Source organism: Penicillium arizonense (genome assembly GCF_001773325.1).
Source record: "Penicillium arizonense strain CBS 141311 chromosome Unknown PENARI_contig011, whole genome shotgun sequence".
In the NCBI taxonomy this organism is placed as follows: domain Eukaryota; kingdom Fungi; phylum Ascomycota; class Eurotiomycetes; order Eurotiales; family Aspergillaceae; genus Penicillium; species Penicillium arizonense.
Window position 1 is genome coordinate 652404 of NW_019173288.1, and position 14028 is coordinate 666431.

The 14028-nt window shown below is 50.0% G+C and overlaps 6 protein-coding genes across 6 annotated transcripts; 2 read left to right on the top strand and 4 right to left on the bottom strand.

The window, feature by feature from the left end:
• Positions 1–2722: 2722 nt before the first annotated feature.
• Positions 2723–2936, top strand: PENARI_c011G12483 (uncharacterized protein; the record flags this gene model as incomplete). Its single annotated transcript, XM_022632771.1, has 2 exons — positions 2723–2900; positions 2932–2936. The coding sequence occupies 2 exons, from the start codon at positions 2723–2725 to the stop codon at positions 2934–2936; spliced, it is 183 nt and encodes a 60-aa protein (XP_022487387.1).
• Positions 2937–4400: 1464 nt separating this feature from the next.
• On the bottom strand, positions 4401–5293 carry PENARI_c011G00370 (TFIIIC subunit 6 family protein; the record flags this gene model as incomplete). Its single annotated transcript, XM_022632474.1, has 2 exons — positions 4401–5192; positions 5246–5293. 2 exons carry the CDS (start codon positions 5291–5293, stop codon positions 4401–4403), a joined length of 840 nt encoding a protein of 279 aa, XP_022487619.1.
• A 539-nt stretch (positions 5294–5832) lies between these two features.
• Positions 5833–7376, top strand: PENARI_c011G05588 (uncharacterized protein; the record flags this gene model as incomplete). Its single annotated transcript, XM_022632603.1, has 2 exons — positions 5833–6891; positions 6939–7376. The coding sequence occupies 2 exons, from the start codon at positions 5833–5835 to the stop codon at positions 7374–7376; spliced, it is 1497 nt and encodes a 498-aa protein (XP_022487380.1).
• A 715-nt stretch (positions 7377–8091) lies between these two features.
• Positions 8092–10099, bottom strand: PENARI_c011G08668 (WD40 repeat domain-containing protein; the record flags this gene model as incomplete). The annotated part of the gene is made up of 4 exons (XM_022632687.1): positions 8092–8243; positions 8302–9163; positions 9212–9703; positions 9770–10099. The coding sequence occupies 4 exons, from the start codon at positions 10097–10099 to the stop codon at positions 8092–8094; spliced, it is 1836 nt and encodes a 611-aa protein (XP_022487409.1).
• Positions 10100–10558: 459 nt separating this feature from the next.
• On the bottom strand, positions 10559–11695 carry PENARI_c011G01783 (STIMATE family protein; the record flags this gene model as incomplete). The annotated part of the gene is made up of 2 exons (XM_022632512.1): positions 10559–11197; positions 11255–11695. The coding sequence occupies 2 exons, from the start codon at positions 11693–11695 to the stop codon at positions 10559–10561; spliced, it is 1080 nt and encodes a 359-aa protein (XP_022487582.1).
• Positions 11696–12660: 965 nt separating this feature from the next.
• On the bottom strand, positions 12661–13351 carry PENARI_c011G03815 (putative pre-mRNA branch site protein p14; the record flags this gene model as incomplete). The annotated part of the gene is made up of 5 exons (XM_022632559.1): positions 12661–12761; positions 12829–12956; positions 13013–13055; positions 13108–13223; positions 13320–13351. 5 exons carry the CDS (start codon positions 13349–13351, stop codon positions 12661–12663), a joined length of 420 nt encoding a protein of 139 aa, XP_022487470.1.
• Between the last annotated feature and the right edge of the window lie 677 nt (positions 13352–14028).

The window sequence follows — 14028 nt, forward strand, 5'->3', positions numbered from 1 at the left end:
ATTTATAACGTTAGACAGATTGTAGATCGGCTACCTTCCCGAGGTCCCCAACAGAGAGTCCTTGATCATCGGGTCTCGATCTCACTCGATCTCACAAGTATCCCCTACATAGCATAGTCCAGCCCTGCGCTCGATCGCAGTCCGGGCGTGGAGGGTAGGGGTAATACAAGCACGACAAGTTAACGTACCATGAACAACCCCAAATCCAAATGTCCTGTTATCGTTGTCTCATCTTGACACGAAGCCAGAAATTCCGTGCAGGTTGCATCAAATTCATGCACCAAAACCAGGCACAATCGAAGTTAACCGTTGGGATAACTTACCTTTATCAGCAAACAATCCTCCCAAGTACCGGTACATAGTCAGCATTGATAATCAATGCATGGATGCTGTGTTGTACATTCGTGTACCTGACGAATCTACCAGCCCGTTGGCGCCACATGGGCATAGACACAAGACAACTCATCATTTCCCCCCTTCTCCCTTTCCTCCAGATTGTTGAAACGAGCGGTGTAGAGGACAAGTCAGTCAGTCATGCGCGAAGTTTATCGCCCCAACATGTTGGAAAGTTCTCTTTATCTTTATCTTTATCTTTGTATTTCTATTTGTCTTTGTATTTGTATTTGAGTAGTGGCGTACGTATACATCCAAATGCATAGATGCTACGTATCCATGCAGTATCGTCAATAAATCCCACATTGGAAGCCAAGGGGCACCCGGTTCCCAAAATATGCGCCCCAGCAACTGGAACCGTAGATAGTAACGTTGTTATCGAGGGAATGGAGCCCCCCTTTCCCCCAGATCCTCCTACGTAGGTGGCAGAGTGCATAGTATTGGGGAATAGTAGAGATCCATACATATATACCCCTTGAATCCGGGGGAAGAATGGTGGAGCTTTTCCGAATTTCCTTGTCGATCAAGCCTCCAGCGCCTAGGGGGTTTACAGGTGGATTTGGTACGTTTGTCTTTGTTACGAGAGTTCGCTTAACCTAGACGTGTCGCTCTCGCTAAGGGGTGCCCATGAGAATTGGAAAGACGATCAAGGGAACACAAAAGAGAAATGTTGGGAAAAGATGAACCCCGGACTTCGAGTTTTATCCCTGTCCTTCAAAGAATATTTGCGCCCCAGACTGTTTTTGTTTCGGCCCCTGGCGTGGTCCCACTTCTGCTTGTGCGAATACATACAGTATGGCTAAATCTTGTGTTTGATTTGTGGCGTCTGCTGTGTTAGTATTTCTAGTCGTCGGACGTGTGTGTATGCGCCCAGGTGGAGTGGTTGCGTGTTGTGCCCCGTATACTCCGGACTCCGTACATGTATCGGATATAGCATCAACCCTTCTTAACGACGAAGGATCTTTCAATAGCCGACTGTCTCAATTTTCGAGAAGATCGACTAGATCTTCCCGCATCTCCCGGTTTGCGGTGTCCAAAAAAAGTTCCGGAACAGCGGTGGGTAAAGACGGGTTGATACAGCGGAAGAAAGTATTGCAGAGACGAAAATAGTCTGTCTCGCCACTCATTTCTCCTACACCGCAACAGATGGGGAAGTGTATCCGTCAACACCGACAGACTGGTTGCCGGGCCTCAATTTTGTTCGAGAAAGGATCGCCGTATCCGCTCTGCCGAAGTTGACCCCGGGTTTTTCCATAGAAACGCTAGAAGAAAGAAGTGCAAGATATTCGAGACATATTGCCTGCTAGTCCATTTCCTAGTTCCAATACCTTGCCGCTTCAGCCGGCTATAGTAAGCTGTAAGCCGTAAGCTGTGGAAAGGATCGATTCATTCGATCCCTAGCCAATCCCCACACTAACGCGTCAGACCCCTTTTCTCCCCGACAGGCTCCGGATTGGGCTCCCGCTGTTCCGATGGAGAATGTTCCCCTACTTTCATGGATTATTGGGCCCTGGGGAGGTTTAGAATGAGGCGATTGGGCTTGGCAGGAAGATCTACGAGGCCTTGGGTCTGGCCCCAGGTATGTACTGGGTACTTCCCCAGGCATGTACCTCCACACTGGCTGTTTTTGTCTTATTATATACTCCCCTGAAGATATAACTACCCGGCCCTCTGCTTTTTGTTTCTCACTCACTCACTCTCTCTGCTCGGTCTATTTACACTATCGACTTGTCCAAGTCCAGTCTATACATTCTATACAGTCTATACAGCTTCACTATCTACATACTCTACACTATCATCTCCATTCCCTCCACCTATAAACCCCAATCAACCCGAAATCAATTCTAATTCCATGTGAGTAATCATCTCCTACTCCATATACCCGCGTCACATCGCCCTCCGGTCCGATCCACCGAGAATCGGGTCTTGCTCGGGCAAGTTCGGAACTTTTGCCTCCAACTATACACGAAGCATATGCCAGATCCGAGCACAGAAGCTGTACATACCACATCAGATGCTGACTCGATCTCGTGAATCTAGCTCATACCCACAAAAAGATCTACCCTTATACGTCAAGCTTCGATCATACCTTTCTACCGAGGTTGTTCGGTCACGCCTTACTATCACGCCCGGCATATCGGTCTTTCAGCTTCTACATACGTTATCCAGTACAAAAAGTGCCGTTGGGCTCGTTCCGGCTTTCATATATAATCTGTTCCTCCACCTCCATACTTCAACGGACAAACAACAACTCCTACCTCAAACCAACCAACCCTACCTCTTTATATCCTCATATCCTCACCTCACCTCATTTACATCAACAAAAACAATGGCCTCCGTCTCAACCAAAACCGCAACTCCCGTCATGCCTCCTGCGTTCTTCCCGCGAGATATCTCCCATGCCATGATGACAGCCTCAACCCAAAAGCCAGAACAGACCCGTTCCACCCTGGTGGACGGTATGCCTCCGGCGCCTCCTCCTTCGCCTGTCGCTTTCGCCAAGGGGAGTAAGAAGGGCTCTTTTGCTGATATTCCTAGTTTGAGTCTGGAGTAGATCACACATCTCTCTCTTTCTCTTACTATTGCTCTTGCTTTCGGGTTTGCGGGTTTGGCTTTTGTATCAACATTTTTGATCGGGTCCTTACTGCTGGTTACATATGTATGCAGTGAAAGTTCGATGACTACTTTGGTTGCTCTTGTTTTGTTTCATGTCCTTGGCATGTTCGATGTCATTTAGCCTATGCCTGTGCTTTTGTCTCGTCTTTTTTTTGGTTTGTTTTATGTCGCCGGTTGGATTTAGCGAGTGCATGGCGGCGTGAACATTATTATTTCCCTCGTTCTTTTCTTCTGGCTGGGATTTCAAAAGTCTGGGGAGTTTCTGGTGTTTCTCTGAATTCCTCGGGTTTTGAAATTGGAATATTTGATACTCTACGTACTATCATAATCGGAATATTCTTATATTTACTTTTCTTTGTTTCTCTGTAATATCCTGCCTCTACTCTGTATAGCAGTTCCTCTCTTGTAATAGTGTATTGGGTTAAATCTGACAGCGCATCGACTGGAACTCACGAGCACACAGACTCAGGCCTCCCTGCAGCCTATTCCCCCGATATCTACTATTACGTACAGAGACACAACGTACCGTATGCAAGTACCTCTACTCCGTATATGGTACAGAACAAATCGACTTCCATGAACCCGACAATGAGATCTACTGCATCTGAGGATCGCGCCGATCACGACGTCACCTCTTCAGGGAAGGAGACAAGACCACTCAACATCTTTACCGGAGCAATTACCCGTAAGAAAGAAAACTAACAACGATCGGGATAAACAAAAAGTGTATCGACTCCCTAGCAGGATAGTGTTTGCTTTGATCAGGGAATACAGACGAGATCAGGGATAGCATCCATGAATTGAGTTATAGCATGACGTTACCGGGCGGGAATATGAAGGAGTATGAGTTCATTGTTTTTAGCACGTCGGGGAAGAGCGAACTAAGCTAAGCTAACAGGGTCCAGTCGATGCACTGTTCGCGTGGTTTGTGGGGCGAATTGATAGGGAGTTCTCGGCTTCGTCTCTGCTGTGCATGACATACATGTATATGTATTCCAGGTTGGTGTTCCAGGAAAGGAAGACAGATGTACACCGTATTCTTGAGGATGATTCGCTTTACTCCGTACTCCGTTCTTCTGGTGAAGATGGAGCATATCTGTCTTTCTCGTTAGTGCCCCCCTCGGTTCATCGGCAACTCCACGGGATGGCTATGAAATCATAGCGTGAATGTCAAAGGATATCCGATATCCGAGGACCAAGTAAAAGTTGACGTGCTCCATCCCGTGCTTCCGTACTTTGGACGGATGGTATGAATATCGGGTAAGGAGGCCAGACTCGAGGAGCCGGAAGGCTCTTTTGAGGTTCATCACCTCGCCATGCGATAAGTTAACAACTGTGACAACACTTGACACAGGGTCTAGACCCTCACTCGGTTCTGGTCGATCTGCAGTTCAAGTTACAGAACTCTCATCACTAGACTCATCCGATCCAGAATTCTCAGGTGCATTAAGCTCTTGAATCAGCTGCTCTAACGTCGCCTGAGCCTCTGGATCCCCTTGAAGAGCACGTTGGTTGAGTTGCTCGATCTCGACCATCTGCGCCTCGGTACGGGCCCAGCCAGTCAGCCGGTCAGTAATGTTCACGTTGCGCTTTGTACTCATGACCGTGCGAACTGGATCCGTCTCTCCCTTTGCCGTCTTGATCTGCTGCAGTCGTTGAATAAACTGCGCCTGGTGCGTCGGCGCGGCTCGACGGGGCACGCCTTGGTATGCTGGACCCTGAGAGGACGCCTCTGCAGATGTACCCGAGTTTAAGGTTCCTTCGGGGTCCGTTCCCTTGCCCGAGCTTGAGGCGAGTGTGGCTTTCCGACCGAGGATCTTCGCGCTGTTGGCGGCGATAAGCTCGTAGGAGGGGCCACGGTGCAACGGCTCTGTGGGGTGGCTGTCCATATCAGGATCTGTGTCGGGATTGGCAAACACTAGTTCGGTGCCGATCTGGTCGGCCCAGGAGCAGCTGAATATTTGATTGTAGTACGACACCACCGGGTTGCACGTGTGCAGACCGAGGATCTGGATTCGCTCGTCTGGTAGGGCAGCCCCCTCGGTGGTGTCGATCGGGGTGAAGGCTTCTTGGGGGTTGCTATAGCCATTGTCATCTGTAGTCTGGATGGAAGTTTTGTCGCGACGGCGGGGTGGTCGCACTGCGCCGTGGTGGGAGCTCAAATCCAAGTTGAGATAGAAGGTCTATTGGGTTAGCAGGTCTCTCAGGAACCGATGGAACCGATGGAAGTACTCACCTCCGTCTCCGTCCCATATTCATACTCATATTCTGAATCCGAGTCCATTGTCAATGAAGGGATGAATCATGGAATGGACCAAAACGGAGATAAGATCTGAGTCAGCCTCTGCAAGCGGTGAGATCATTTCCCCCCCTCTGTCAATAAATAACCAAGTCAGACATTGTGGCAAATGGAAGAATTACATGTCAATTGCTCTTTGTTTACAGGTAGTTGTAAGGCTGTCAGACCCTTTATCAAGTAGTCTTAAGTAGTACAAGTATTCGCATATTTTCAGCCTTATGGAATCACCATCTCCCAACCCACTTCGCATCATATCCTTGTCAGTCTCGGGTTTGGGCGGATAAGCGTCTGCAAGTCGATCGCGGACCTATTGCCTTTTGCATTTCCGCACGTTCCCGGTAGTTTAGTTCTGGGCCCTTTTGGCTTTTCATTTTTCCCTTCTAACAATGACTCGGTGCTTTATATAGGTTTTGTGTGCCCTGTTCTTCTTATCGCTCGTCCCACCATCCCACCTTGCATTGAACCCTTGGCCTCGATCTTAACATTCTACGGCCCTGACAGTCTATGTCGGCGCAATCCAGCAGATGACCCGGAAGGCCAAGGCAATCATTGCCCTGCTCACCACCCTGATCGTCTATGTCTCCATCAACAGCATAGTCCGTATCACTAGACCCGCTGCATTTGTGTGGTATGCAGAGGACCGGGACGAGCAGCACTGGATTGCGAGTTCACGGTCCTGGTTCGACCGCAAGGCATGTCGATGGCTGAGTGTGTGCGGCGCGGCGCATTTACAAATGGCCAAGGGGAGATTTGGACAGCGCGATCCAGCAGGCTGGACGGATGCCGAGTCCAGTGAGCGCTGGCGGTCGTTTTGGCGCGGAGACGCAGAAGAGCGGGCTCGGCTGATCCCCGACTTTGTTTTCCACTACGCCCCACTCGTCCACCTTTATTCTGGCGAACAGTTCTGGCCTGGTGATATCGCCGAGCATCTGCATCACACGACCCCGTTTCTCAATTATACTCCGATTCAGGCGCATTGGGATCATCCGACGCTGAGCAACTTGGATGATTTGAATCAGTGGGAAAAAGGGTGGCCGGTGTACTTGACTAGCAACGATGATGTGCAGAGTCGTCCGCCGTGGTTGGAGGGTGAGAGGAACATACCCCAGGGTGGAGACAAACAGGAATCGTGGTCTGATTGGGATGGACGGGTGGATGGGGATATTCCTGGTGATACCAAGGAAGATCGTGCCCAGTGGTACGATTTCACTCAGCCAGGCACGATTCCGACGGATGATACGCTGGATCAGCATCACGAAGCCCAGCAAATCTTCAAAGAGGAACTTCGCAAACGATATGGCGGCAAGGAGATCCGGGATGATGGGGCTGGCGGTCGAAGTGATGCCCCTGCAATCCTGGTAGTGATGGACAAAGGCAATGGGATCATCGATGCATTCTGGTTCTACTTCTACAGCTTCAATCTCGGCAATACCGTTGCCAACGTTCGGTTTGGTAACCACGTTGGCGATTGGGAGCATTGCCTGGTCCGATTCTACAATGGCAAACCGAAAGCCCTCTTCTTCAGTGCTCACCAAGGCGGAGAAGCTTACAGCTATGAAGCGGTGGAAAAAATCGGACAACGAGTAAGTAGCGCGGGTATTTCTAAATATGTGCCTAACATCCCTTGCAGCCTGTCATCTACTCCGCCGAGGGCAGCCACGCCATGTACGCCACTACCGGGGTACACGAGTACATTCTACCCTGGGGACTCTTACACGACGTGACAGACCGCGGCCCACTATGGGATCCTCTACTCAACTCACACGCCTACACCTATGATTTCGACGAAGATAATCTGCGAGCCTCTACCTTCAGTCCCTCTGCCCCTACAGAATGGTTCTATTTCAAAGGCCACTGGGGCGATAAGTTCTACCCATTAGGTGATCCCCGCCAGTATCGATTCGCGGGCCAATATCACTATGTCAACGGCCCTGTCGGTCCCCGATTCAAACATCTCAACCGTCATAAGGTTTGCCAAGGCCCTGATCGCGCTCCCTGTATTATCAAGAACTACGTCGAACAGGGGAAGCGTCCACAGCGGTGGGGGTCTAGCGGGCTAGGAGACTAGCTCTTGACGAGTGATCCAGCAGTTAATTGGCCCCGTACTCCTTCTTCCTAAACCATACCGTTCCCAAATCACTGATCTATACCCAGCCTAGATCTAGCGAAGATTCTCCCAGCCAGAAACTCCTTGCCTCATTCCCTACTCACTCTTTACTTTTGTTCCCTTCTTTGCCACTTTTTTTCTGTTTCCTTTTATATCGCTCTCCTATATACCCCTTTTTGTTACTGAAAATCCTTCACCAAAGGCCAACAGTATAGACCCTTCCTTACGAACGATACCATGACCTTTGATCTGACTTCAACACGACTTGCATGTGATGTGGCGTGTTACCTGGCCCTCCTTTTGAAATTTTCGTTTCCATTCCCAGATTCCTTTTGGTTGGCGTTTGCGTGTTTGTTCATCGTCGCTAGACAATTAACAGCAATTTCAGAAAATTATTTGTTTCCTTTGCTTTGCTAGCTTATATAAATCATTAATCTTGGTCTTTTGATCTATGTCTTTAATGGCTAATCGAGCTATTAGTTTTAAAAATGATGTCTAGGCTCCGAAGGTTCACAATATAAATTGGCCCTAACTCATTCCTGGAGAGTAGATCTGTATACAATTTCAATGCTACAATGGTACAATGGTACGGAGAAATTCGCCGCTGGAATGCCTTACGAATAATGAAAAGAAAACATGAATATATATTTTAGATTACATATCACAGATGTAAAATCTACCCTCGAATCTCCCACATACGGATATTGCCTTGCTCATTAGCAACAGCCAATTGCTCCGAGTTCGGCGAAATAGCCACCGAGGAAATCCGACCCAAAGGTGTGTTAGAAGTAGGCCAGTTACGGTATACCGTGCAAGTAGGAAGGTGAACTACAACTCCAGTTAGCAAAACAATCAACCAAACAGCCCAACATCAACGGGAACATACCAAGTCTCAAAGCATCACGCTTCCACCGACTAGCCATAGCCATCATCTGCCCATCAGGCGCAAAGACAAGATGGCTGATCGGCGTAGTAAGCTGATCTAGAACACGTGCAGGTGTAGGACTACGCGGGATCCCACACTGAGTCGCAGCCTCCCGTTCAGCAGCAGAAGCATTGGAATATGCAGCTGCCCATTCACGTCGATCGTAGATATTGACAATACCACTGGAAGAGCCAATGGCAATCCAGCGATCACCACCGAAATGAGCACGTCCGGACCGGCCTCCCAGACTGAGGACTGTTGTGCCGACGGCACCGGCATCAACCCACCGCGCGACGACGCGCCCGATGCGTCCGTCCCATTCCGATACTTCTCCGTTCTTGCTGGCTACCGTCATTCCCTCGCCGTCAGACCACCACGCGAAATCGGCTACGCCGCCGCGGCCGTCGACGCGGACTTGGGCGGTCCATTGCGCGGTGTTTGCATCTAGGATGTTGATTAGGCCGCCGCCTTTGCGGGATGTGCCGACTAGACCGATGTACCGGCCGCAGGGGGAGAGCTTGAAGCGTTCCATGGATTTTTGTTCCTGTTTTCGGTCCGAGGAGCCGTTGACTTTGTCCACTTTTCCGGTGTCTAGGTCCCAGATGTGGAAGTAGCGGCGGCGACCTGATGCGAAGATCTTGTTGCCTGTTGGTGGGGCGAAGGCCGAGGTGTGAATTGGTGTGCGCTTGATGTGCAGGGAGGTTAGGAGGGGGTTTGGTGCGGGAGCGGAGGGGGAGATGTGATGCAGGAAGAGGGTTGAGGCTGGTCCAGAGGAGAGCAGGAGAGGGTAGTGGGGGTGGAAGGTCAGAGAGTCGACGGAGGACTTGGGGATGTTAGCTTAGTTCTAGATGTTGGGTTTGTAGGTGCTTACTGGTTGGGATTTGCCGACGTCCTTCAGTCTCTGGATGTCCAGGACCTCCTGTCGCAACTTGCGCTTGCCTCCTGACCGCGCATTGTCTTCTATGCGGGTTAGGTCGGAGGCGTTCTGGAGGAGTTTGGCCAAGGGCTGCATAGACAGCTGCTCGTTCTCATCGTCCGACTCGATATCTTCGCTGTCCGAGTCTGAGTCGGTCTTGCGGCGCTTGGCTGCGAGCTCGGGGGTAGCCCATTCGGGCGTGGGGTGCAGTTGCTGGAACTGCCTGCGCAGGCGTCGAATATATTCCTTGCCACTGACCACATCTTCCGACTCGGTGGTGCGCAGTTTGCGTAGCCTGGCCTGGCTTGCTAGCGACACGGCGAGGCGGTCGTCGTCACTGTCGTACCACACGGCAGACTCGGCCTCTTCCTCCTCTTCTTCAGCATCCGAGGTCTCTGAGGGAATGATATCTGTAGTGGCGGGTGCACCGGAGTCGAGGAAGAAAAGCTAGATCAAACAGAATTGTTAGTTAAAGCTTCGGTTGGCAATTGAAAGCGGGACCAGATTGCATACGTCTGAATCAGCCATTCCATCAATGGCTTCTTGGTCGTCCTCGGCATCTTCGTCTACTCCGCTCTCATTGTCGCTTTGCAGAGTGAGAGCCATGCCGGCCTCACGGGCTTGTTGGTTTTTCAATGCGCCCATGAACCCCTCATCGTCACCGAAGAGCATGCGCTCAAGCTTCTTCTCGGCCTCATCCTTCTCAGGCTCACTCTCCTCATCCGAGCTCGTTTCGTCGTTCATGTCGACATCTGAATCTTCCGGGCGGAACTTGGCTGTGGTCTCGAGCGCGGACGGCTTGGTCGACCGCTTGGTCTTTTCCTTCAGCCCTGCTTTAGGCATGGTACCTGGTATGCAAAGTACTGCAATTTAAACGCAGATATTTGCAGGGTCGGCCAGGCGAGAATATTTGGATACAAATTAAGCAATTGTAGACCGTTCACAATCCTAAGGCGGAGCTAGAATATTTTTCTTCTTTGATTTTTCCAAAGGCGGCAGATGAGAGCGGTGTATCAGGCGGTGTATGTACTTGCATTTGGCAGCCTTCAGTACACAATGCGAACAACTTCAAGCTCGACTGATTGTGTATTTAACTGTCAATTAGTTGTTTCTCAAACCAAGCTGTACGGACCAGCCTTGGCAGCAATTTCCAGAGACTTAGTAGGGATAATTCATACGAAAGAAAACTATAAATCAGATTCATATTCGAGAGCAAATCGTATACACGTTCACAGTCATAAAAGATATGTAAAGAAGTCGAAATTGAAGCCCCGGAGCTCAGGCACATCTCAAGCAAGCTGTTCAATGGTGTGTAGTACTAAATTTTGAGTCAGGATCGACACGACTACTACTCGAGCTAGGAGGTTCATATGGAGGAACAGGTGAATGATCCTCAGTAAATTGGTGCTCCGACTCCTTCACAGTATGCACAGTAGGCTTCGGCTTAGAAAGTATTGGTGTTTCATCATCTGAGTCGGTTGAATATGACTCGTCCAGGCGATCGAGAAGGGCCTCCCGGCGCTGAGCATCGTCGGCTGTTGCCGCATCTCCGCTAGTGTTGTCGGCTGTGTACATGTCGTGTGAGATCGGTTTCTTGATAAAGATGTCGATGATGTAGTATTGAATCGCATTCATGATGACTGGGAACAGAAGCATCACGAAGAAGATTTGAACAGCTGTGTTTCCTTCTGTCCATCGCAAGGCCCAGTCGCCGAATTTGACGATGAAAGGCAAAAGCTGGATGATGAAAAAGACGCATATCTTCATGCCGAATAATCCCATAAAGTAGACAATGGACTGTTTGAGCCACCATGTCGCGCGCGGAGGGTGGCCATAATTTCCTGACTCTATTGATTCTGGAGGGTTGGCGAGTATCGTGTAGGAGGCGAGGTAGTTGAGAACGCGGAGAATGAGGATGAGGATCGGAATACCGAGAGTAGTCTGTCGAAAATGGTTAGCTTGCAGTCCTTCACCAAGATAAGTGGTATCAAGACTCACGTCAATGCCCAGGTTTAGTAGGTAAAACGAGCAGGGATTCGGCTTATATTGCTTCTGAATCTCGAGCTGGCCAGCAGAAAACAGGGACATGAGCAGGTTTGCCATGTGAAGCATCACCGATCCAAAAACTTGCTTTGATACATCAAAGGCCCACACCTTGAGTGGTCGCTGTGGTCGTTCTCTCCACCTCTTGAAGACCAGAGATAATAGCGCAAGTCCTCCGAGCGCAACCTGCACGAATACAGAGAATGGACCAAGCAACTTGCATTCACCCCCTCCCTCGTCTGGTTCCTCTGATCCCGAGGTTGATCCATGATAATATAGTGTGTGCATGCCTGATGATGTCGGAGAGGCGGTACGGTCATAAGAGGCGAGACTGGCGGTAGCAGCGATCAGCGTAGATGTGGCTATCGTAGCCAGCGAGGCAGTCGCGTCTTCCATCGTTTCTCAGCCTGGAGCCAGAAAGAAGATGGCGGGGGGGTTTCAAAAGGAATGTGTCATGTGCAGAAACCGGAAACCGGGGTCGAATAAGGGTCCAGCTGGCGCCTAAAGCTTATCAAAGGAGGCGACTGGGCATCATACGCGTGACATCGAAGTAATAGTATGAGCGCAAGGGGGCAGAGATGATAGTAACAGCTTATAAGAGAAAAGATATCCAGGGACCACTTTTCCCAGTGCGGACGGAGGTGGAGGTAGGTTGCTGCGCCCTGGGCGGTGGCAGGATCCCCGCAGCGGGATCGACGAGGCTGATATTTCCTCCTATTTTTATGGCCTTGGCAATCTTGAAAGGACATCTTAGGCGTCTGTTTTGGGCCCAAGCTTGTTGGCTTCCCTCTATATCGCTCATTGAGTCTCAAAGGTCCTCGTGCATGAGGGTGGGTACTGTTGCCCCAGTCTTGCGCCAGCCTTACCTATTTAGACCCTGATTTACAGATCCAAAGCTTCGGGTCAGCTCAACATGACAGCTTTGTTTTCGCCATACTTTGGCCTCTTTTTTCACCTCTTTTTTACCCATCTTCGAGTCCCTCGGGATAATCATTTACATGTAGATTGTATAAAGGCCGGGGTGTTGAAGGACTTCCGGTCTATGACTGTATCAATCCCAGGTAAACTGTCCCCGCAGGGAAGCCAGTAGGTAGAGCAAAGAGGGTCGGATTGGGAAAGAATAATAGTAAAAGTAAGAAGAATAAACAAAGAAGAAGTCAATCTCGCGGGGTGTGTTTCTCGCATCAATCTGGTGTAATACATGACCAGAGCCCGCCTCCCACCATACCCTCTGAAAATAGAAAGAAACCCAGGGAATAAAACGCCGGAAACCCCTCAACCAAGCCGCAATCGAGTAGAGTCGTTGCAACACCATGCGCAGCTAAATGCTAGCAGGGCATCATGAGAAGAAAATCGTCACATCATTCTATCCCGTGTTGCTGTTTGAGCCGTTCTAGGTTATCTTGCCTCTCTGAGAGGTCCTCTTTCGTGCGCAGCATCTTTTCTGGCTGGTGATACAATACTAAAAGCCCGAAAGTCAGCCGTCTCTGTGCGATCTCTGATATCCGGATGACCCAGGTAACACGTACCGACCAAGTAACGGTTCTGAAAATTGAAACCGTTTAGTTTATCGCATGCCTGTTTGGCGTCGTGAACGTCCTCATATACCACGAATGCGGTTCCCTTGGAGTTGTTGGCGATACCCTGGCGAATTTGGCTGAAAGTGAAAAGTATTAGATCTAGCTGGGAAACGGGATCGTGGATGAGCATTACCGAATGGGCCCAAATTTGCCGAAGAGATCAAACAGCTGTTCTGCTGTTACGTTATAGCTGATGGCGGAAGGTTAGCGATTTTGTCACGGTCTGACCACGATCCTGATCACGCTTGTAGATGACAGCCTGTAGGGCTGAAATCTCGGGAATCACGACGGAGTAAAGCGGTGATTGATGGAGCACGTACTTAAGGTTCTTGGCAAAGAGAATCCTGTAAAGAAGAAATTGAGGTTAGCAGCTATTCCATAGTGCGCAGTAGTCTGGCATGCCGGCTTCGGGAGGGGCATGAAAAAGTAACCTCACGTACCGATTGGCTTCGGGGGCGAGCTTGCGGCTCATTCTCAGGGCGAGAGAGATTGGGATGGATGTTGATTTAAAGTAGAGAGAAAAGATACGCAAGGTATCGATTGCTGATGTAGAACAAGAGAGAGGGAGCAGACGAGAGAGACAGCGCAAGAACGAACCCACGAGGTTTGGCTTGGCGCTTACTTATCCTGGTTAGTGGCAGTTGCGGCTGACAGTACGAGACGCGATCACGTGACTACTAATGCGGGTGGCAGCTGCCTAATCCGGCACGTGACGGTATCGGACCGTATTGGCACGCTCTCGGCGCAATAGCTTCGACAACTTGAGATTTGAGCAAGTAGAAACAATCGCAAAAGTAACTGAAACGATTAATGTCAATGCCTTCTAAACTAAACCTAAGAGCTCCAAGCTCGGGGCGCAGTGTAATGTTGTAGACGGTCCGCGTACATACCAAAGTTGCTAACTACTCGGCTCCCGCTTCCTCCTTCAACACCTCGCGCTCATCTGCTCGCCCTGGCGCTTCATCCATTCGCATACTTGTCCAGTTGACAGGAATCGGTTCCTGGCTACTGGATTTCATCTCAACTTCCTCCCTACCTGCCCGCAGGTTGCGGCGCGCGACTCTCGGCGCCTTTGTCTCCCGCTCGAAACCCCCTCAACGCAGCGCTCCGCGACTCGACCTCGTCGAACCTTTCCTACCCTCTCAATCA